Here is a 23,005-nt window from a genome sequence, read left to right as displayed (position 1 = left end):
GCTTTGGCTGCTTGAGCAGCCCCCACTTCCACTTCTCTACCCTCCCCTAACCACACCTTACACCCCCTACACCCTTTATCACCAGCAACCGCCTCTACCGCCTTCTACCCGCCCCGCAGCCCCCCTCTACCACTTCCACCCTACCCCCCCTACCACCCCTATCACCCCTACCCTCTCTACCACCACCACCACCACCTCTACCGCCCCGTAGTCCCCCCTACCCCCTTTATCACCATCACTGCCTCTACCGCCCCTACCGCCCCGCAGCCCCCTCTACCACTTCCACCCTACCCCCTCTTACCACCTCTTCCACCCCTTCCACCCCCTACCCCCTCTACCACCACCACCGCCCCTACCGCCCCGCAGCCCCCTCTACCACTTCCACCCTCTACCTCTACCCCTCTACCTCCCTCTTACCACCCCGACCACCCCTATCACTCTAATCACTCTCTTCCACCCTGTATCATCTCTATCATCATTATCAGATTAATCAGAGCTGTACAGGCTGCAGAGCCAGCTCTTCAATCTCATCTGAATTCAAAGAGATTATGTTACAGAGCATTTGATAAAATGAACATAGAGAAGAGTATAAGAAATGTAAGTACTGTAGAGAATATATAAAAGAAGCAGAATAAAAAAAAGAATGAAGATTTAAAGATTGATTTTTAATAGAATATATATGATGTCACATTACAGTGTTTTTTACATGAAAAAGTTGGTTTTTCTATAATAAATAGAGTATATTAATGAATGTATAGATTGTAATGAATGTATAGATTGTACTGAATGTAGAGAAGTAGACAAGAGTATAAAGAATGTAAATACAGTAGAGAACATCTATAAAGAAAAGAATGAAGATTAATATCAGAGCTGTATAAACTACAGAGCTGGCTGTTCAATCTTATTAAATGAATTTAATAAGATGTATATGATATTATATGAGATTATATTATAGAGCATTTTACTTGAAAAAGTTAGTTTTTCTATAATATATAGAGAGATTATTCTCTTCTGTAAATTATTAATTTAATTACTCTGTAATAATTAATTTTAAAAAAAAACACTTATACAGTCTGTAAGCTATCTAATTATCTCTGATAAATTTAACAGTTATTTTTAAAATATACTGAATATAATTTAATTTTTCTTAGAAAGAGATATTTTCACAGTATAAATATTAAACTAATTAGTAAGATTATAAATTTTATATTTAATTTTATTTAATCTGATTTTATATATTTCTTAGCATGAATTTCACTGAGACTAGTTATTAAAAAAATATAAAAAGTGAATATTAATTAAATTTTAAAACAAAACTATAATTAAAAAATTAACAAAGTAATTTCATTTAATTATGATTTAAAAGTTTCTCAAGTTAATATAAGATTACAGATGTATATTAGACTGACTGTATAACCGTGTCTGAAATCAGAATCAGAATTTTTGATAGTTTCATTATCAATTCAACAGATCTCATTACATAGTTCTAATATTAAATAGTAGTCTTATACTGTTTCAGTGAGACTTACTATCTACTCTTATTACATTTTTTAAATGAGATTATGATTTTCACTTCTTAATTTAAATTATTTTTTATTACTTTAAATAACTTTAAATCTCATTTAAGTGTTATCAAAAAGTGTTACTTTTTAAAAAATTAAAAATAGTCTAAAAAAAACCTTAAAATGTCTAAAAATAGTAACTTCATATCAAGAATGAAATGAAATGAAATCAAATGAGATCACTTTCTTATTTTTTTCAAGTCATGATTTTATTTTGAGATCTGATATATAGTCACTTTGCATGTGTGATTCGGAAGAACGTACAACCGTCGGATAATAATGCGGCCGCTTCCGAACTTGCTTATGAGTGTAAAGAGGCCATAGCAGCCACTAATTAATTTAATGTATGATATATAAGAAGCTGATGTATGCCTGTAATTATATACTGACTCAAGCAATCTTTGAATCATATCTGATAGTATGTCTAAAAACTGGTGAGAAGCACAGACTTCTTCAGAGCATGATAATTCTGTTTATAAAGTGATTCATAGTTATTATATCAGTGTGATTCTAGAATGTCTCAAAAGATAGCATATAAAGAGCAGTAAGTGAAAGAGTATTCAATTAATACTGCTTTACTTGTAGAGAGAAAACTTCACACTCAGACAAATGTCATGTATAATATATGAATAGATGAGATGTGAGAAAAAGAATGAGAGCAGTGAATAAGATTCAAAGAAGTTCACTCTCTACTCAAAAGAAGAATAAAAGAGAAGAGTGACTATTATCAGAGTCATACAATAATAACAGAAATTTTATAATGATACAGTGATATAATAATAGACATTATACAATTAATAAGAAATCACTGAAATGAATATCTTCTCTAATTAATATAAATAACATTCTTCTCTGCTATCTGAATCAGAAGATATACAGAATCTCTCAGAGAATTTACTTAAAGTAGTAAGAAAAGCAGCTGAAATCACTGAATCAGAATCAAAGCTTTATATATATATAGAAATTCTAAATGAGATCAAGACCTTGTGTACACAGTGACAGACTGAGATGAAAGTTAAACAATAATTAACATTCACTGCAGATCAAGTATTTACTATGAAGAGCTTCACTGATATAATCATCATTATTAATAAGAATAGAGAAAATCAGGTCTTAGACCTGCAGTGAGAGATTGAATATTTATACAGATAGATAATTACACTGAATCTGAAGATTTCATTATAATTATTCATAATCTCTTCAGAAGTGTACACATCATCAGAGATCACTGCATAGAATGAGAATTTAAGTATGAAGTATATCAAGCTGAGAGATCTGCTAAGGTTATTAAGCTTCAATGATGACTGAAAAAATAATGCTGCAATCAGCTGACTAAGTCAGATATAATTGATTATATTATCAGATTGAATGTGAACTCACAGACAGATAGTTAACAGAATTTTAACAAGTCTTAAGATCTGCTGTGTTTCTACATGAAAAAGCAAAGTTATTATGAATGACTGATAAAAAGATGAATCTCACAGACTTGAAGTGATATTCATTTCTATAAATATGAAATAAGTTTTTCAAATGAATCTTGCACAACTTTGAGAAAGTGAATATATAAGATAAATATTATAAATACTTCACTGAGTGTAGATAAGTGAGTAATCTTACATTATACTTCACACACTTCAGCTTATACTATCTTGTATTGAATGAAGAGCTTTTAACATCTTTCTGATTATAGATCTTCATTCATGATCTTACATCTGAGTTGAGAGTGAAATGAAAATGCTTAATCTTGTAATCAGATATAATGAAAGAAGTATACAATATTCTTATTATACAGAAATAAGTAAGTCAATTATGACAGAAAATACTGTAATCAAGTATATCTCAGTGAAGAACAGATAATCAGACTTCTATAATATAAGTTACACATCTGAATATAATGAATCTAGATCTGAATACTATTACTAAAGCACTGAATTCTCTGAAAAAGAAATTCTCTGAGTGAAAATCTTAATATCACAAGTATCAAGCTTGCTTCAACTGCAGATGTCAAAATCATGATATAAAAGATTACACTCAGTATGCATAGTCAAGAGAAGCAAGAGAGTTAAAAAACTAGCAGAATTAGTGAGCTTGAAGACACTCACTAATATTCTATAAAAAGTCTTTAAAGTGAAAGAGATGTCTGTATTAGATAATTTTCTGAATTCTATAAATATTAAGAAGAAGCAGGCTTCTGAATAAGATGCAGATGAGGATGATAAAGCAGATATTTATCTCAATACCTTGAAACCTGAAATGTTAATGTATAAGAGACACTTGAGTAAGAATCAAGAGATGACTGTAAAAGTGTTAGTAGATACAGAAGCTTCTATGTAATATATTAATAATTATATAATCTGAAGACTGAAAGAGATTCACTGAGTGAAGAATCTCTGATGTATAAGATTATCTGATAACTGATATTTAATATCATCTGCAAGAGTAAGAGTTTTCTTGCACTTTGAAAAATGATCTTACTATATTTGAGTGTGAGAGCTGCAGAATATGAAATATAATCTTATTCTCAAACTCAATTGATTTCAAAGGTTCAATTCACAGATTCAATGATGTACATGTTATATACAGTTGACTGATAGAAAGAAAATGATTCATATAATTCTATCAACTGATATAAGAAGAACATTTCACATCTCTGATATAGAAGAGTTAAATCTGCTTACACATTAATAAGTAAAGAGAATGATTCACAAGACCTCATCTGAAAGCATTCTGTATATCATATGAGATTCAGAAGCAGAGGAAATCAAGATAAAGAATATACAGAAGAATAAGTATATAATGAAGCTTCTGAAGAAGATCTTTCAAAGAGATCTTTCATCAGAATTGCTGCTGAAATGAGAATTCATACATGAGATTGACACAGGGGACACAAAACCAGTCAATCAGAATGTGTATTCTCTGTCACAAATGCATCTCAAAGAACAGAAGTGTCAGATCACAGATCTTCTAGAATGTGATCTCATATAATTCTTATCAAGTGCGTGGGACTTTCCAGTCTTATTCATGAAAAAGACAGATGAGAAGTGACAAATATGTATTAATTATCAAGCACTTAACAAGCTTACAATCAAGAATGAATATTCATTGTTATGAATTCAATAACAGTTGAATACAGTTGAAAATACCTGATATTTATCAAAGATTGATCTTCTCTCAGAATACTGATAGATCTGTGTAGATAAACTATCAGTTCTATGAACTGTGTTTAATATACAATGAGAAAAGTTTGAATTTCTGACAATGTCATTCAGTCTAATAAATGCATCTATCATCTTTCAAATGATGATGAATATAATTCTTCATAAATAGAATGAAACCTTATATCTCATATATCTTGATAATATTCTAGTCTTTTCAAACTCATACAATGAATATCTGAAGCATCTTAATGAAGTGCTTATAACTCTGACAGAGTATAAGCTTCATATTAAATCAATAAAGTATGTATTTGAAATGAAAGAGTTGAAGTTTATAGAACATGTAGTGAGTGATGACTGTATACATCTTATTCTGAAGAAATTGAATGTCATAGTGAATTAACTGCAGCTGAGAAATGTACATTATGTATAATAGTTTCTTGAATTGATCTCATATTATCACAGATTTATCAAGAATTTCACATGAATATCTGTATCACTCTCAGATCTCTTAAGAGAAATGAATACAAATCTGTGAAAGAAGAAGTTTCATTTAATTATCTCAAATACTGTGTATGAAGAGGCTTTTCTCATACTGAGAGAATATGTAATAACATTCTCAGTACTTATTCAATCAGATTGTGATAAACCTTTCTACATTAAGATGAATATATCTAAATGAGCTATTAAAGGCGCTCTTCTACAGATGAATAAGAACAGCAAGCTGTATCTGATGATATATGATAATTAGACTGGCCGCTGAGATCATGAATTTCACATTTGATCTCATTTGATCTGGTCTCATACATTTCTTAGCGTGAGTCTCACCAGAATCAAGCCTTAAAAAAATCTGAAAATGAACCATTTCTGAGAGAAATGGCATGAAAAATGACCAGATTTAATTCAAGAACAGTGAAATGAGAGTAATTTCTCAGAATAAACTATGAAAGATAATCATTCTTTCAAAATCAGAATGAGACTGAGACTGAAGATTAAATTCAGTCTCATTCAGTTCATTCAGTGATTGCTTATATAATCAGAATTTGATAACAATTATTAATAACACTTATGAAACAACTAAATACATTCTTGTACAAGTTTATTCTTTACTTTCTTATAAAAACTACACTTCTCTGATATACTGTGATCAGAGATATTAAACTGTCTGATAATTTCATGTTTTATAATCATGAGTTTCTTGATTGTTTCTTCTTATAATTGTTCTCAGTGATAGTAATAAATATCTTGACTTGAGTTGAACTTTTACTTCATTTTCATCTCTGTCAATGAAATTGTCAGAATATCATGCATTATCAGTACAATAGTTGAATATATACTCTCAACAATTTTTCATAACTCTAGAATTGATTTGATGCGTAAATTTGTTGAATTATCTTGAAGATAGTAGTTAAATTCAGTTTTATAAGTATGTAGTTTTGTCTGATTTTCAGTTGTAATTAATATATACAAGTTCTGTTTCAAACTTAGTATTATAGTTCTATGTGATATAAAGTGTTATCAAAGATTGTTACTTACTAGAGAATTGTATTTCACTGTCTTCACATCTCTAACATCTACTCATTTAAATCTCTGATAGTTGACATTGTAGTAGTCTCAGGCTAATTTAACATATAAGTCTCATTTCTTCTCTGTTCAATCTTGAGAAGTGTAGATATTAACTTGACAGAAGAAATCTAGTAGAGCTGCTATAGTATAGTACTCTGCAAAAGATTGTTCAGTTTTGCTGTAATAATATGCTAGTTCATCTCTTGCAGCACTAATAGCCTGCACTATAGTATTATCTCAGACTGAATTTCTTTTTAAGTGATTCAACTGCTTCTTAAGATGAGTAAATAAACTGTTATACACTTATCAGACTGACTGCAGCATTGATGTACAAGTGATTGAGACTGTCTTTATTATCTTATAAAACTGAAACAGTAAATCAATCATATATTTCAACTGAGTTCACTTCATATCAGAAAGTTTCAATGTCTGAATCTTTTCTCAATCAGAGTATTATACTCAATGATTAATTATCTGATACAATCAAAGAGTCTGAACAGTTATCTTATATATTAAACTTCACTATATTCTAACATTCTATATCATATTCAGTGATGTGACTGATTTGTTTATTTATTAAATATTATGAAATTGTTATTATTATTTAGAGAAGATACAAATCACATTAACAATGTTTCAAATCTATGATATTTAAATTATTAGTTAATCTATTCAAAATTAACAGTAGTATTATCAAAAAGCATTATTAAAAAGTAATATTAAAAAGTGTTATCAAAAAATATTATCTTTTATAAAGTGAATATAAAAGTTACTTGAGTAATCACTTTCATCTCATTCTCATCTCAAGAATCAGTCATCTCATTATTCTTCATCTCAATGTTAAGATTCTTTATCAGTGTTTGTATCACAAGTTGAATCACATGAGCAATGCAGAGAATATGACCTTGTTTATTCTTTCAGAAATGCAAAGTCAATTTTTGCTTTAAGCTGTTCATCATAGTGTAGTTATTCACAGCATTATCAGTTATAATTATAAGAAAACTAAGACTAATATCTCAATAGTTATTTTTAATCACAGTCATTAATATCTCTGTCATATAATTCTCAGTATGACTACTGATTAATGATTCAAATTCAATTAATGTCTCTTGATAAGTTCAGTTCTCATCAATATAATAACATGTAACTCTTATAAATACAAGATTATTTGTACTAGTTTATACATTCACTGTGAGAGACACTCTTCAATGATTCTTCAACTCTGATTCTAGATATTGTATATTAACTTTGTAGTGTATCTTGAGATTGAACTGAAGACAGAATCAATGTAAAATATGAAGATTTAAATTAAGTATTTGAAGAAGTGTTCAGAATTTGAGGTTTTCAATTGATCAAAGAGAAAGATTCAGAGATATATATATATAAAGTAATTATTCACAGAAGTTATCAGATGAGAGTTATGAAATCAGAGTACTGATATATAATTATTTTCACATGATTTTCTTCAAATTAGAAAGTTAGTGTTATTAAAAATCATTATCTGATAGAGTAACTTATCAGCTCAGTAGTAATTTTCTGATTATTTTTCTTTTATTATCTGTATTCTGATGACTTCAGATATTGAGAAATTTCTTCAGAGTTATAATCAGTTTATAATGAATATTTCTGAATGAAGTTACAGTAATTGTAGCAGAGAGATAACTCTTCAGTAATCTGTAATACAATCTGTTAATAATTATTTCATAGTTTATCTCAGTGTTTGTGTTGAGTTTTTCATAAATTTCATGACCTGGAATCAGATATGAAGAATGAAGTGATTATTTATTATAATTGAAAGAGAGTATTCTGTGTTGAATTGTAAACAATATAGACTTTGTAATTCACAGTGATTTCTTGAAGAGTTTGTGAATCTTCAATAGAAGTAAAAGAAGTGAAAGAAGTGAATTCAGAAGATATGATAATAATTTAAGAAAGATAATAATTTATTTTCAATAACTGATCACTGATATGTGTAAGAAGAATTAATATAAGAGAAAATAATCTTCTTTCTTAGCTTAGTTATAATTTTAGTACTAACTCAGATTGAATATCATTAATGTATAAAAGTAAACAAACAATCTTAATTAATCTCTGTCATATTTCTTGAAATATATTAATATTATGAAAGAGAGTGTTATTAAATTGCATTATCAGATAATATCATTAAAAATATATTAATATTGTAAATATCAATGTTGAAAAAATGTTAATACTTATACATTATAGTGATATGATAGTTGAATATATATATATATATTATTCCTGATATTGATAATTTGTGATTCAAAGGTTGCTTAAGCCAGCGTACGATTACAGGCATACGCCGGCTTCTTATATATTGTAATATTGTATGCTAATTTAATTAGCGGCTGCTATGGCCCCTTTACACTCATACGTGTATACTAGTAGTTCAGAAGCAGCTGTGTTATTATCTGACAGTTGTATGTTCTTCTGAATCACATTCTCTCTCATCAGATTTGATCACACTCATGTGACTATGTCATATGCTCTAGCTTCATATGAATTAGCTTGCCACTAGTGTTTCACAATTGTGTGATCTATCTCTGATTCAGCTAGTATTCTGTGTACACTCTCACAAAGAAACTTTCATTATATTATATCACTTATTCACTAACTTTTCTCATTCTTCAATCATCTTCTTCATTTCATCATCATTGAATGTCATCATTATTCAAGATTTCTACTTCTTCTTCTGTTCAACTCTTTCTATCTGTTCATCTATCATATTGTATATATTTCTGGCAATGACTCTCTGTTCTCACAACAAGTGTCATCATAGTGTTCATACTGAGCAGTTTATTAGCAGTAAGTGTAACATGTTGTGAAACATGATCAGAACTTGTTTATCTTCTAACAATCATCAGAATAATATATTATCATGAATGATAACACATCTTCTTCATCTTCTTATACATTCTCTTCATCTTCTTGTATGTTCTTGACTGTTTCTCTTCTCAGTGAGTTTCTGATCATGTTTTCTGGCATGATTTTGCGTGGACACAGATGCTGATATGTTGTTTTTATTTGTGTAGAATCTTCACATGTTGACAGATTCATGTCTGCTGATGATAGTGAACTCAATGTTAAATCATTGATCAAGAATCTGAAGGACGCGATAATGAAGAAATTGCTCATATCATGTATGACTGAGTCTTCTGTGTCTTCTCTTGCTCTCTCTGTTTCTTTCTCTGCCGCTCTCTCTCAATCTTCTACACCTGCCTCTGTGTCTGATTCTTCTGCTCTCACTACCCCTGTTTCTGTGATCTCTGGTTTTGCTGTCTCTGTCTTTGTTATCAGCTCTCCCTGTTTCAAGGAGATGTTGTGTAGGCTTAATGAATCATGTCTCTCAGTGTGTATGCTTCTGCTCTTCTTGCTGACTCTCAGAACAATTTATTGTATAAAAACTGTGTATGATATAACTATCTGAAGCTCAGTTACAGATGCTGATTATTACATTCATTTTAAATATTCATAATGAGATAATTGTTCATTCATATCAGAGAATCACTCTCTCTCTCAACAGTGTTAAGATTGTAAGTCTTTTTCTTTTCATCTTTTTAATCTGACACTGATTTTCCTGTTCTTAGAAGAAATTGTTATGAGTTTTGCTGTGCATGAAGTCATGATGTTCATAGATATTAAGAAGCTTTTTATAACTGTAAAGTTCAATATTACAGAGATATCTGCTCTGATGAATTTCTTCAGAATGATAAATCTGTATCAGTCTATTCTCTGATGTCTGTTATCTGACTTTATGATGCAGATAAAAGATATTCATGTTTTCAGAAATGAGAATGTGAATATTATACTCTTTTACACTCACAGGCGTGAGGCTCATATGTCTTGTCTGAGATGTTGTCATGAGAATGAGCTGTTTGCATGCTGTGTTCTGCTTTCTGCATTTCTCTGTATCTCTCTCTCTCTTTCTGAGAAGCCTCATGTATGTTGTAATTGTGCATACAATTCTAAGGTCAGCAGGTGTTCATTCAGTAATTATTATCTCTGTTTTTATAATTTTGTATGCTAATAATAGTTCTTAGTTACTCCAGCATCAGAGATCATTTTAATTGAAGATGACAACACTGCTGAGACTACTCTCTTCTGCTCTCAAGCTTCTTCTATTGCTTCTTCTTCCTTCTCTGTGAAGAAGGTTGTGCACACACTGAATTGTAAGTGTTCAGCCTTAGATGACTTCTGTCATTTGTCTGATTCTGTGTTCTCTTCTTCTTCTGTTTCTTCTGTCTCTGTCTTCTCTGCTCTGACTCCTGGTTCTGCGGGTCTCATGCTCTTCTCTTATTTCTCTACATGTACATGTGCGCATTTCTATATTGACATTTCAGTCAATCTTGTGATAAATGACATTAATGTTGTGTGCAGAGCAGTAGAGGAATCAGAGGCATGTATAATATTGTTATGAGAGTGACTTGCAGCCCTTGAATCCCTTGTGAATCTTGAGTTTTGAGATTTTCTTTTTTTTTTTTTTTGGTGTTTTTCGGGTGGCGTGATGTTGGAAATAGATTAAATATGTAGTGTATGAAAATGAATGAGATATGTATGATAACATTTGTCTTTTGCAGCTGACTCTTATAGTTGATGATTAATTCATTATCTCTTTTCTTATACTTTTTCTCTATCTGCTAGTCACTACTCTTACACAATCTCTATATAATACAGTGTTTGATGACTAAGTTCAGCAGCTTTCAACTTTTTATGATTCTGTCTTATACATTATACTGTCTCTCTTTACTCACTCAGATCACTACAGTGAACAGCTCATTGAAACTAACCTTATCTGATCTCTGAGTGTTCTCAGAGATTGAGATGACTTGATCTCACATGTCTGCAGATGTTTCAGATAGTTTATTCTCTGTAATCTCTGTAATTGAACTGATGTAAACAGTTGAATTCAACTCTGAATTTCTTTTTCTTCTATGATCTGACTTATATACAAGTCTGTCACTTTGAGACTGCTCTTTACTGTGTTGTATCTGCTGTCTGTGACATGTTATCATACAATTAACTACAGTCTCATCACTTATTAAAGTGTGATATTCACCTGATTTCTTCATTTCTTCTCATTCTTTTCTTATAATTGTGGAAAGATTGAAATAAGTGAGATCATCTGATTTGTAAGTGTCTATAATTTCTCTTACTTTGTGAGACTTTTCAATTATAAGTCTTTTCTTTTTCAATACTGACAATAGTGCTGTAGATAACTATAATCTGCTCAGATCTTGTATCTTTACTTTCATAAGTTATGAATCATTGATTAAGTTGTATAAGATCTGTTTCTCTGATTCTTTCAATATGTACATTCTCAGAGAATGTGATTTGAGTATTTTATATGACTTAAATTATCTAGGTTGAAACTTCTCAGAACTCTCATTGTATATAAGAACTCACATTCTTATCTTGAGACTTAATTTCTTAATAAGTGAGTCTCATATTCTTTTCAATTGAATTGCTCAGTTCAGGAGTAACTTGTTAGCTTTTGCATGTGTGTGATTGATCTCTTTCAATCTTGATTTCATGTCTGTGACTGTTGTGTCTGTAACTGCTGCATCTGTAACTGCTGTTTCCTCTCTCATCTTTTCTGAAGCATTCTCTGAGATGCGCGGATGCAATTCATACAACAGGTAGAATGATGAATGCTTGAAGACTGCATGCTGCTGAATTCATGTGATTAATAGTGTCTGTCTGAGATATTCATTTCATAGTCTCATAGACTTACTCACTAGATATTTTGTCAGCATGTTACTCAAGATTTCATTCAAGTGTTTTATCTTTCTATTTGTCTGTGAATGATATGATGTTGTTCTATGATATCTTGTCTGTAACTGGCTCATGAAATGCCTCACTGCTTCTCTCATGAGATTTGCATCATTATCAGTTAGAATCTCACACAGCATTTCATAGTTGACATAGATCTCATCATATAGAAACTTCATCATCATCTTCTCTATTGCCTCTGAAACTGCTTTTGTGACTGGTCAGCCAGTAGTGTAATCAATAGCAGTGATTATTCATCAGTTTTCATTTGACATTTGTGACAATATGTCTATGAGATTCACTTCTCATTGTTCAAATGATTGTATTGTACACTTCATCTGATGTTGCACTTTCTTGTGTTCTAATTCTTTCTTAGATTCTTTCACAACCTGGCAATTCAGGCACTCATAAGTGTACATCTGAATATTCTCAGTCATACTTAGTCAGTATACTCTTGATTTGAGTACACTCATGAGTTCAGGGCTTTCTAAGTGGCTGAATTCCTTGTGCATATAAGTCACTAAGTCATGTCTAAATGAAGGTTCTAGATAGGGAGCTTCTGCATATTCTAGATTGTAATAAAGCACAACATTGTTTTCATTTCTTAATTTTCTCAGCTTGAAGTTTGAAAGCATCTCTTCTACTACTCTCATGAGACACTTGTCATTCAATATCTTGTCATTCTTTAAGTGAGAGATCATGATGTTCACTCATTCTGATTCCTTGCATTCTCTCAGTGTGTTTAATACAAACATCTCTTATACCTGGTTTACAGAACTCTCACTCATGAAATTGAGTCTGTAACTGATTGCATTCAGTATTACTATGTCTGATTCTTTTCAGTATTTGATATGAAGATTGTATGCTTAGAACTCTGAGATTTAACATGCTAAGCATTTGAAAGGTTTTATTATTGATTATAGATAGACAAGACTTTTGTGATTCATGATCATCATTGTCATATGCTTGTTATCAATATATCTATCTCACAATGTCAGTGTGTGCTTGATTGCTAGCAATTTCTTTTCATGTACTGAGTAATTAAGCTCAGTATCTGATAGTTTTCTATCATTGTATGTCATCAGATGCAGCTTGCTGTTCTTACTCATCTGTAGAAGAGTGTCTCTGATAGCTCATTCAGATGTGTCTGTCTTGATATAGAAAGGTTTATCACAATCTGATTGAATAAGCACTGAGAATGTTATTATGTATTCTCTCAGTGTGAGAAAAGCCTCTTTGCATGTGACATTTCAGATGATTGAATAAAACTTCTTCTTTCACAGATTTGCATCTGTTTCTCTTAAGAGGTCTGAGAGTGATGCAGATATTCATGCAAAATCCTTGATGAATCTGCAGTAGTATGAGATCAACTTAAGAAACTGTCATATATAATGTACATTTCTTGACTGTGATCAATTCACTATGATATTCAATTTCTCTGAGATGAGGTGTATACAGTCATCACTTACTACATGTTCTACAAACTTCAACTCTTCTGTTTTAAACACACACTTGATTGATTTGATATAGAGCTTATACTCTGTCAGAGTTATAAGCACTTCATTGAGATGCTTCAGATATTTGTTATATAAGTTTGAAAAGACTAGAATATCATTGAGATATATAAGACATGAGATTCTATTCTGTTTATGAAGAATTATATTCATCATCATTTGAAAGATGACAGACATATTTGTCAGACTGAATGGCATTGCTAGGAATTTGAACTTCTCTCATTATATATTAAACATAGTTCATGAGACTGACAGTTTGTCTACACAGATCTGTCAGTATTCTGAGAGAAGATTGATCTTTGATAGATATCAGGTGTTTCTGACTGTATTCAACTGTTGTTGAATCTGTGACAGTGAATATTCATTCTTGATTGTAAGCTTGTTAAGTGCTTAATAATTGATACACATCTGTCACTCTTCACTCATCTTTTTCATGAATAGAACTGGAAAGCCTCACATGCTTGATAAGAATTGTATAAGACTATGTTCTAGAAGGTCTGTGATCTGACACTTCTGTTCTTCAAGATGTGTTTGTGACAGAGAGTACACATTCTGATTGACTGTTTTTGTGTCCTCTGTGTCAATCTCATGTACAAATCCTTGTTCTGATGATAATTTCAGTGAAAGATCTGTTTGAAAGATCTTTTCATACTTCTTCAGAAGCTTCTTTATATACTTGTTCTTCTGTATATTCTTTATCTTGGTTTTCTTCACTTCTGAGTTCTGTATGACATACAGAATGCTTTCAGATAAGATCTTATGAATTGTTCTCTTTACTTGTTAATGTATAAGCAGATTTAACTCTTCTATATCAGAAATGTGAAATGTCCTTCTCATATCAGTTGATAGAATTGTATAAACCATTTTCTTTCTATTGATTAACTGTATATGACATGTACATCATTGAATCTGCAGATTGAATCTTTGAAATCAATTGAGTCTGAGAATAAGATTGTATTTCATGTTCTGCAGCTCTCACACTTAAATATAGCAAGATCATTTTCTGAAGTGCAAGGAAACTCTTACTCTTGCAGATAATATCAAATATCAGTTATCAGATAATCTTATGCATTGAGAATTCTTCACTCAGTGAATCTCTTTCAATCTTCAAATCATATAATTATTAATATATTGTGTAGAAGCTTCTGTATCTGCTAACACTTTTGCAGTCATCTCTTAATTCTTACTCAAGTGCTCTCTATACATTAACATTTCAGGCTTTAAGATATTAAGATGAGTGTTCACTTCATTCTTGCCTGTATCTTATTTAGAAGCCTGCTTCTTCTTTGCATTCACAGAATTCAGAGAGTCATCTAATACAGGCATCTCTTTCACTTTGAAGACTTTTCATAGAATATCAGCAAGTGTCTTCAAACTCACTGATTCTGCTAGTTTTTTGACTCTCTTGCTTCTCTTGACTGTGCATGCTGAGTGCAATCTTTTGCATCATGATTTTGACATCTGCAGTTGAAGCAAGCTTGATACTTATAATATCAAGGTTTTCACTCAGAGAATTCCTTTTTCAGAGAATTCAGTGCTTTAGTGATGATATTCAGATCTAGATTCATTACATCTGAGTGTGTGACTTGTGTTATAGAAGTCTGATTATCTGTTCTTCACTGAAGTATACTCAATTGCAGTATTTTCTGTTGCAATTGACTTGCTTGTTTCTGTATAATGAGAATGTTATATGCTTTCTTCACTGTGTCTGACTGTGAGATTAAGCATTTTCATTCTGCTCTCAACTCAGATGTAAGATCATGAATGAAGATCTGTAAACAGAAAGAGATTGAAAGCTCTTCATTCAATGTAAGATAGTGTAAGCTGAAGTGTGTGAAGTATGATGTAAGATTGCTCACTTATCTACACTCAGTGAAGTATTTGTAATACTTATCTTATATATTCACTTTCTCAAAGTTGTGTAAGATTCATTTGAAAAACTCATTTCATGTTCATGAAAATGAATATCACTCTGAGTCTGTAAGATTTATCTTTTCATCAGCTATTTATAATGACTTTGCTTTTCTGTATAGAAACACAGCAGATCTTAAAACTTGTTAAAATTCTGTTAACTGTCTGTCTGTGAGTTCACATTCAATCTGATAATATGATTGCATCTGACTTAGTCAGCTGATTATAGCATTATTTTTTCAGTTACTATTGAAGCTTGATAACTTCAGCAGATCTTCTGACTTGATGTATTTCATACTCAGATTCTCATTCTGTGCAGCAGTCTCTGATGATGTGTATGCTTCTGAAGAGATCATGAATAATTATGATAAGATCTTCAGATTTGATATAGTTATCTGTCTGTGTAAATGTTTAATCTTCTGCTGCAGATCTAAGATCTGATTTTCTCTATTCTTATTGATGATGATAATTGTGTCAGTGAAACTCTTTATAGTGAATGCTTAATCTGCAGTGAATGTCAATTGTTGTTTAACTTTCATCTCAGCCTGTCACTGTGTATGCAAGGCCTCAATCTCATTTAGAATTCTCATACATGTATGAAGCTTCAATTTCAGTTCAGTGATCTCAGCTGCTTTTCTTACTGCTTTAAGTAAACTCTCTGAGAGGTTCTGTATATCTTTCAGTTCAGATAGCAGAGAAGGGTGTTGTTCATATTGATTAGAGAAGGTATTCATTTCAGTGATTTCTGGTTAATTATATAATGTCTATTGTTATATCACTATATCATTATATGATTTCTGTTATTATTGTATGACTCTGGTGATGATCACTTTCTCTTTTATCCTTCTTTTAAGTAGAGAGTGAACTTCTTTGAATCTGGTTCACTGCTCTCATTTTCTTTCTCATATCTCATCTATTCACATCTCATATGTGACATGCATCTGAGTGTGAAGTTTTCTCTCAATAAGCAAAGCAGTATTAATCAGATGCTCTTTCACTCACTGCTCTTCATACACTATCTTTTGAGGCATTTCTAGAACCACACTGGCATGATAACTACAAATTGCTTTGTAGATGAAATTATCACACTCTGAAGAAGCCTGTGCTTCTCACTGGTTTTTAGACATGCTACCAGATGTAATTCAAAGATTGCTTAAGCCAGTGTATGATTACAGGCGTACACTGGCTTCTTATATATTGTAATATTGTACACTAATTTAATTAGCGGCCGCTATGGCCCCTTTACACTCATACGCGTACGCTAGTAGTTCGGAAGCGGCTGTGTTATTATCCGACAGTCGTACGTTCTTCTGAACCACAAATTGATTATAACTTGTACAATAATTTTTAAAAACTTAAAATTAATTTCAATTATTAACTAATAGTTATGAACTTATAACTAACTAATATAAAAAGAAAAAAACTTTTTCAACTCATTATCTTTCTTCTCTTTCTCATTCTTCTTATCATTCTTCATAATTCACTTCTTATTCTTATTCTTCTTCTTCTTCTTCTCATCTGAGATGATAATCATCTTAAAATCTCTCTCTGCTGCCTTCTCAGAGAAGAGTTTCTGCTGCTCTCTCTCAGTCAGATTAATCTGCATCTTAAAATCCTGCATTTTCTGATCTTCTGTCTTGAGTTCCATCTCAGCAGTAAGCAGATTGACATACTTAGAGAGTAGAACTGTCTTCTCAATATTCTGAATTATAAAGTGCATTCAAGATCTGAATAAGGCTTTAATTCCCTTCTCTGCTAGCTTCTGCTAATCAATTAGAGAACAGAAGTATTATCAAAAATTATTATCTCTTAATAAAAAACTTATCAGTTTTGACTTCTTTATCTTTCACTTTAATATCTTCTCAATCTTCTTCTGTTACTGCTTATTTATAGTAATGCTCTTCTTCTTCCTCTCTCTCTTTATCTTAATCTCAAATCATTCTCAGAACTTCTTCTGATTTCATCACTACTGTATGAGACTCTTTACTGTCTTCTTTTTCAATCTCTCATGAGCAGTGTCATCTGTATTATTTCTATACTTAGTTCAGTCTAAATCTATCAGAAGTGTTACTTAAAATCATTATTATTCTACTTTCTTACAAAGTCTCTTCAAGGTATTATAATGTATCTTGTGATCTGTCTCTCTGTACTTGAATATCTTCTTCTCCTCTTTCTTCAATCTGTGACAGTGCTCACACGCCTTGGTAGTCCGCAGGACTGCAAAATATTTGAAAAGAAATGATATGATTAATTTTAATGAGTATTGAGAAAGAGATGAAGACAGGCAATGATATAATGATAATAATGATGATAATAATAATAATGATAATGATAATGATAATGATGATAATGATAATGATGATGATAATGATGAAAGAAGAAGTGCATCAGAATATATTATTAACTTATCAAATATAAAGAGATAAAGAAACTATTAACAGCTTTCAGAGATATACAGAAACAGCTACAGTTATTATTATTATTATTCTTCAATTATAGATGTATGCAGTCAGAGACTATGACATCTATCTGAGAAATTTTAGTTCTCAGAGTTTTTCCTATATCTGTAAAGTTAACTATTATACATTCATCAATTTCAGATATGCAAAATCAGAAAATTCCAGCTCAGAATATAAGAACTATTTATAAATTGCAGTGTTTTAACATCTTCTGATACTTTGAAACCATTTGACAATATCATGATAAAGGAAAAGAGAAATAGAACACAGTCTTAAAGATAGACACATTAAATAGATAGATAGAAAGAAATTGAAAGAAAAAGATAAAGTAAAGAGAGACTGTAACAAAACAAATTATTAAAAGATAGTATATAGCTGTTTTAACAGACTATATCTAGTTGATTTCCTCCTCTTCATATTCAGATAATTCTGAATTTAGTCATTTTCTTGTAGCTGCTTAAGTTTCTGATAGAAAGTCTATTAAGTATTTAATTCCTGTCTCAGTTGAGAATAAGAATCTCATATTTAATTGATTTAGATCATACTTCTCTTTCAATCTGGCTCTGAGACTATTATATAACACACAGTGTATTACAATATACTCAGAATTCTCATTTGCATTGCAGAATGAGCATTCTATTGAGTCAAATCTATCATCAAATCTTTGTATATAAGATTTGAAATAGCCATATTCTAGTTTCAGCTGTATTATAGATGAGAATATTTTCTTTTTACATTTAATTGAACAAGATTTTCACTTGAGTTTTGTTTCAAATCTTGAATAATGTATACTCTTCTTTTGTTTCTGCCAGCTTTTATTTCACTTATCTAAACAAGATTCTTTTATTTTTCTCTTTATAAAAGATCAGAATATAACTTTTTGAATAGATCTGCTTAATTCTGTACTCTTTTTTGCAGCTGAATCAGCCAATTCATTATCATGAATATTCATATAAGCAGAAACTCAGTGTAAATAAATTATCAGCTTTGATATTCTTCTCTTTTAAATTTTCAAAACAGAGTTTAAGATCAGTTCAAGATTCATTTAATTATTATAAATCTGACTATTTCTAAGTCTTTTTAAAGCAGCTTGACTATCAGAGAATATTCATATCTCTTTTAAACTATTTTCTCTTTTATAAGATTTTATTTCTATGAGTTTGAAAGCTTTCACTATTGCAAATAGTTCAGTATCAAAGACTTCAGATTCACAGCCTAGATTTCAGAAATCTGAGATAAAATTGATATTATCTTCAGTATAAGCAATGTCTGTGTCTAATCTATTCAGATTCTCATTTTTTGAGTCATCTGAATAAATCAGAATAGAGTCTTTTATATTGATTGTAGAAATTCTCTTCAAATACTATTCATATTCTTTCTCTTTTAATAGTTCACTTATTTATAAGTCTATAAGAGATTCAAGCTTTTCTCTTCAGAGAGATAACTTCTCATAATTCACTTTTTTAACATTTAAAGAAGAAAATTGATTTTTAATCAGAGAGTATAGTCTGTACAGTTGAGAAGATATTTTCTTTGAAGAATTATTTTCATTTCAATCAAGAAATCTATTTCAATTCAGTTCATTTTCAGAGTTAATTAATGAAAATGAAGAAGAGACTCTTTCTCTGATTATATAATTTGAGCTTATCTTTATAACTCTCAGAGTATAGTTTATACAGGTCTTTTCAAATCTAATAGCAGAAGAAGAAATTGAAGCTTCAATTTCCATTACTTTAATAGAAGATGACTTGAATGCTTTCAGAATTCTTCTCAAGGCTCTGTTTTACAGACTTTGAAAGAGTTCAGTGAAATTCTCTTGATTATTTCATCAAACTTAAACTTTATAATCAGCTACTGATGTAATACAGGCTAGCCCCGGTGACTGAATGGTTAATGCGGCCACCTGGTAGCACCTTGACGTGGGAAACCAAGGTGTGTGAGTTCGAAACCCGCAGGGAATACATTAAATCCGGAACTCAAGCATCTCAGGTTTCTAATAAATACAGAGGTGTACAAATCACTTCAATAAAATCGCTCTATGTTCCTGGGCTGGGAAGTTATTATCGCATGTATCTAATTGTCACTCCTTTGTATTTCCTATGTTCTTGTTATCTTGGCATGGTCTCAACACCTGTATTTCCTCCTGTATAATCAACACTTGACCTGTATTTAACATCACGCAAGGACTCATCATAAGCTCCGCTTGCATATGAGTATAATGGAAGAATAATAATAATAATAATAATAATAATAATAATAATACAGGCTATATATAAATAACTGTCTCATAGCCTGGAAGAATAGACCTCTCTCTGTATTTGATAGTCTGATTATGTTGTTTAATAGCCTTTCTGTCTTGACAGTTCTTTGTTGAATGTGATATTTAAAATTTAACTTGGAGTTTAACCATACTTCTAATCATTTGACATTTACACTGGGTTTAATCTCTCTATTTAAAAGAGTTAGAGATAGTTCTTTCTTATTGAATCTAGAAAAGAAATGAATTAACTCAGTTTTATTCATATCAAATTGAATTTAATTGATATCTGCTTTAATAAAGATTTTCTTTGCAGCTTCTTCAATCACTTTCACACAAACTATGACCAGACATGATATTAACTAGACAACCGCTCCACCACGAACTCGCTCGATTTTTCGAATAAGAACCCGCCGATAGATCCATCGAAAAGCCCTCGATCATACGAGCATTCTGACCCCATCGCCGACCGCATACCCTGTGTGGTGGTGGAGTTATCCAGCCAAACGTGAACCGGACGTTGTTCGAAACTCCTGTGTGGGAGTATCCCCCGTTCTCCCCTATCACACCACAACCCCGGGCCAAAGTGCCATACAAATTGTAAGGTGAAGAGACCTAGCCATATGCACCAATCTTCTCGATTTTGGAAGATCCCCGATCTGTAGTTGTGGAGATATCTGAGAAGTGACCTCCGCGAAAACCCTGTCCATCTTTGATGTTCCAAAACACCAACGCCAAGTCCCACCGTTGTACCGCCCTTCCTAATCTGGCCCATCCCCAGCAGAAAAATACAAAAAGATACCTCGGCGATAATATCAAGCACATAACCAACAGCCACTTCTGAAGTGCAACCTCCGCGGTCTGTCTTCGGTGTATCTGGACATCAACGCCAAGTCTCGCCCTCGTACCACCCCTCTCAATCTGGCCCATCCCCGACAGAAAAGTACAAAAAGATACCTCAGCAACTGTACTCAATACATAATCAGCAGACATGACAACTATAAAATCAGTATACCCCAAGATCTGACTGAGCCTTTGATCCCTGCACAGTGAGATATATTAAATCTAGTTTTAATATCTCAATATTCAATAGATTCTGCAAGGAATTGAGAACAGCAACACTAGATTTCTATTGAATTTAAGAATTAACTCTATATTGATATAATCATTGACAAAGTCTTCTATTTTAAGATATAAATAACCAGTTCCTCTACATCCCGCTGGCAATATTTATATTATTATATAGAAACAGACTTATTTTCTCTATAATATCAAGACTCTGAAGAGAGAAAGTCTTGATAGAGAGTATATAGTAGTGCATATCTTAGCAGTTTCTATCTCATTCTTCTGCAGCAGTTAATGCAAAAAAAAGATTTTAGAAATAGTTTTTTACTTCTCTTAAAAAAGTAAGATGTTTTTCTCTGAGTTTTACACAATATTCTTACAAAGAATTAAAAACAGAGTTGTTTTCTATCATAATTTCATATTCTTTTAAGTAAGAATTACTTTTTCAGTGACTGAAGAGCTTTTATTAATACTTAATTCTTTTTTACACTCTTTATTAACTGATTTGAGTTGCACACCTGTTGTGTGAGAAGAATTAGATAATTTAGAATAAAATTGAATAGTTTTAATCAATTTCTCTTCAAAAAATTGATTTATTTTTTGTCAGTTTTTCTCTCAAAAACTGTCATATCATCTGATTTACTATCAATTGATATCATACTTTTCCTCACTGTATCTCAAGAAAGAGATTGTAAAGATTTTATTGATTTATCTTAAAAATCAATTTTAGTTTATTAGATTCTCTTCAAAAATCTAACCTAGTTACTGAACTAGTGTGAAAAAAATCAGGTGTTTTATACATAAAAGTCTGTGACTCTTCTTTTGAAATAGTCTGATCAACTTTTCAATTGAAAACAGACTTAGAGATCTCTTAATTGAAACAGTCTGATCAACTGTTCAATTCAAAAGAGTTTAATAAATATCTCAATTGAATTAGTCTGACCAACTTTTCATTGAGTAAGAACAATGAGTTCAAAAGTACACTCAGTTGATGTGAAAAAAGATACTTTCTCAAATGCTATTCCTGAGATTGAAATTCTGAAGAGAAGAAAGAAAGAAGAGATAGAGAAATAACAAGTTCTTGAAATACAGAAACTTGAAAAAGCAAGTAAAATTCTTGAAAAGCAGTGTCTGAGTGAGATGAATGAAGAAGTTCTGTTAATTCTTCATACTCAGGCTAGATAACTACAGAAAGTGATCAAGTTCAAACTTGAAATTTCAAACACAGTTCAAAAAACTTTGAAAATTTCTAATACAATCACTGACTCTTCAGTTTGCTCTTCTTTCTTTTTTACTTCTTCTTCTTCTTCTTCTTTGAATCAGAAGAAAACATATACTCAAGCAGCTGAATCTGCTGTCTCTAAACCTGCTGTCTCTAAATCTGCTGTCTCAAAATCTGCTCAAAATTCTGAGAGAACTGAGAAGAATACTGCTCATGCCTCTATTCATAGAAAAGTGAAAAAGAAAATGCAAAAAGAGAAAAACTTTCAAATCTTCAGAAATAGAAGACTTATTCTCAAAGTCTCAAACCAGGACATTCTGTAAAGAAACAAGCTAAACTCAAATCTCATTTTCAGAATCAGAAATGAAATTAATCAGCAGTTCTTTTCTCAGTTGATGACTGATATTGAAGTTCAAAAACCAGTTATAGCTTCAATTGAATCATCATTCTTTGAAAACTTCATCATTCTGACTATAATGCCTGAATTCAGTGCTGAATTCCTTA

General features: G+C 31.2%; 2 protein-coding genes across 2 annotated transcripts; both read right to left on the bottom strand.

Annotated features, from left to right (window-relative positions):
- Nucleotides 1-16,715: 16,715 nt before the first annotated feature.
- BDCG_17925 (uncharacterized protein) lies at nucleotides 16,716-17,218 on the bottom strand (the record flags this gene model as incomplete). The annotated part of the gene is made up of 2 exons (XM_045426968.1): nucleotides 16,716-16,830; nucleotides 16,983-17,218. The coding sequence occupies 2 exons, from the start codon at nucleotides 17,216-17,218 to the stop codon at nucleotides 16,716-16,718; spliced, it is 351 nt and encodes a 116-aa protein (XP_045282821.1).
- Nucleotides 17,219-20,572: 3,354 nt separating this feature from the next.
- BDCG_17924 (uncharacterized protein) lies at nucleotides 20,573-21,207 on the bottom strand (the record flags this gene model as incomplete). Its single annotated transcript, XM_045426967.1, has 2 exons — nucleotides 20,573-20,975; nucleotides 21,017-21,207. The coding sequence occupies 2 exons, from the start codon at nucleotides 21,205-21,207 to the stop codon at nucleotides 20,573-20,575; spliced, it is 594 nt and encodes a 197-aa protein (XP_045282820.1).
- Nucleotides 21,208-23,005: the final 1,798 nt, after the last annotated feature.

Source organism: Blastomyces dermatitidis, assembly GCF_000003525.1.
Source record: "Blastomyces dermatitidis ER-3 genomic scaffold supercont1.14, whole genome shotgun sequence".
Lineage (NCBI taxonomy): Eukaryota > Fungi > Ascomycota > Eurotiomycetes > Onygenales > Ajellomycetaceae > Blastomyces > Blastomyces dermatitidis.
This window is presented reverse-complemented; position numbering and strand designations above follow the sequence as displayed.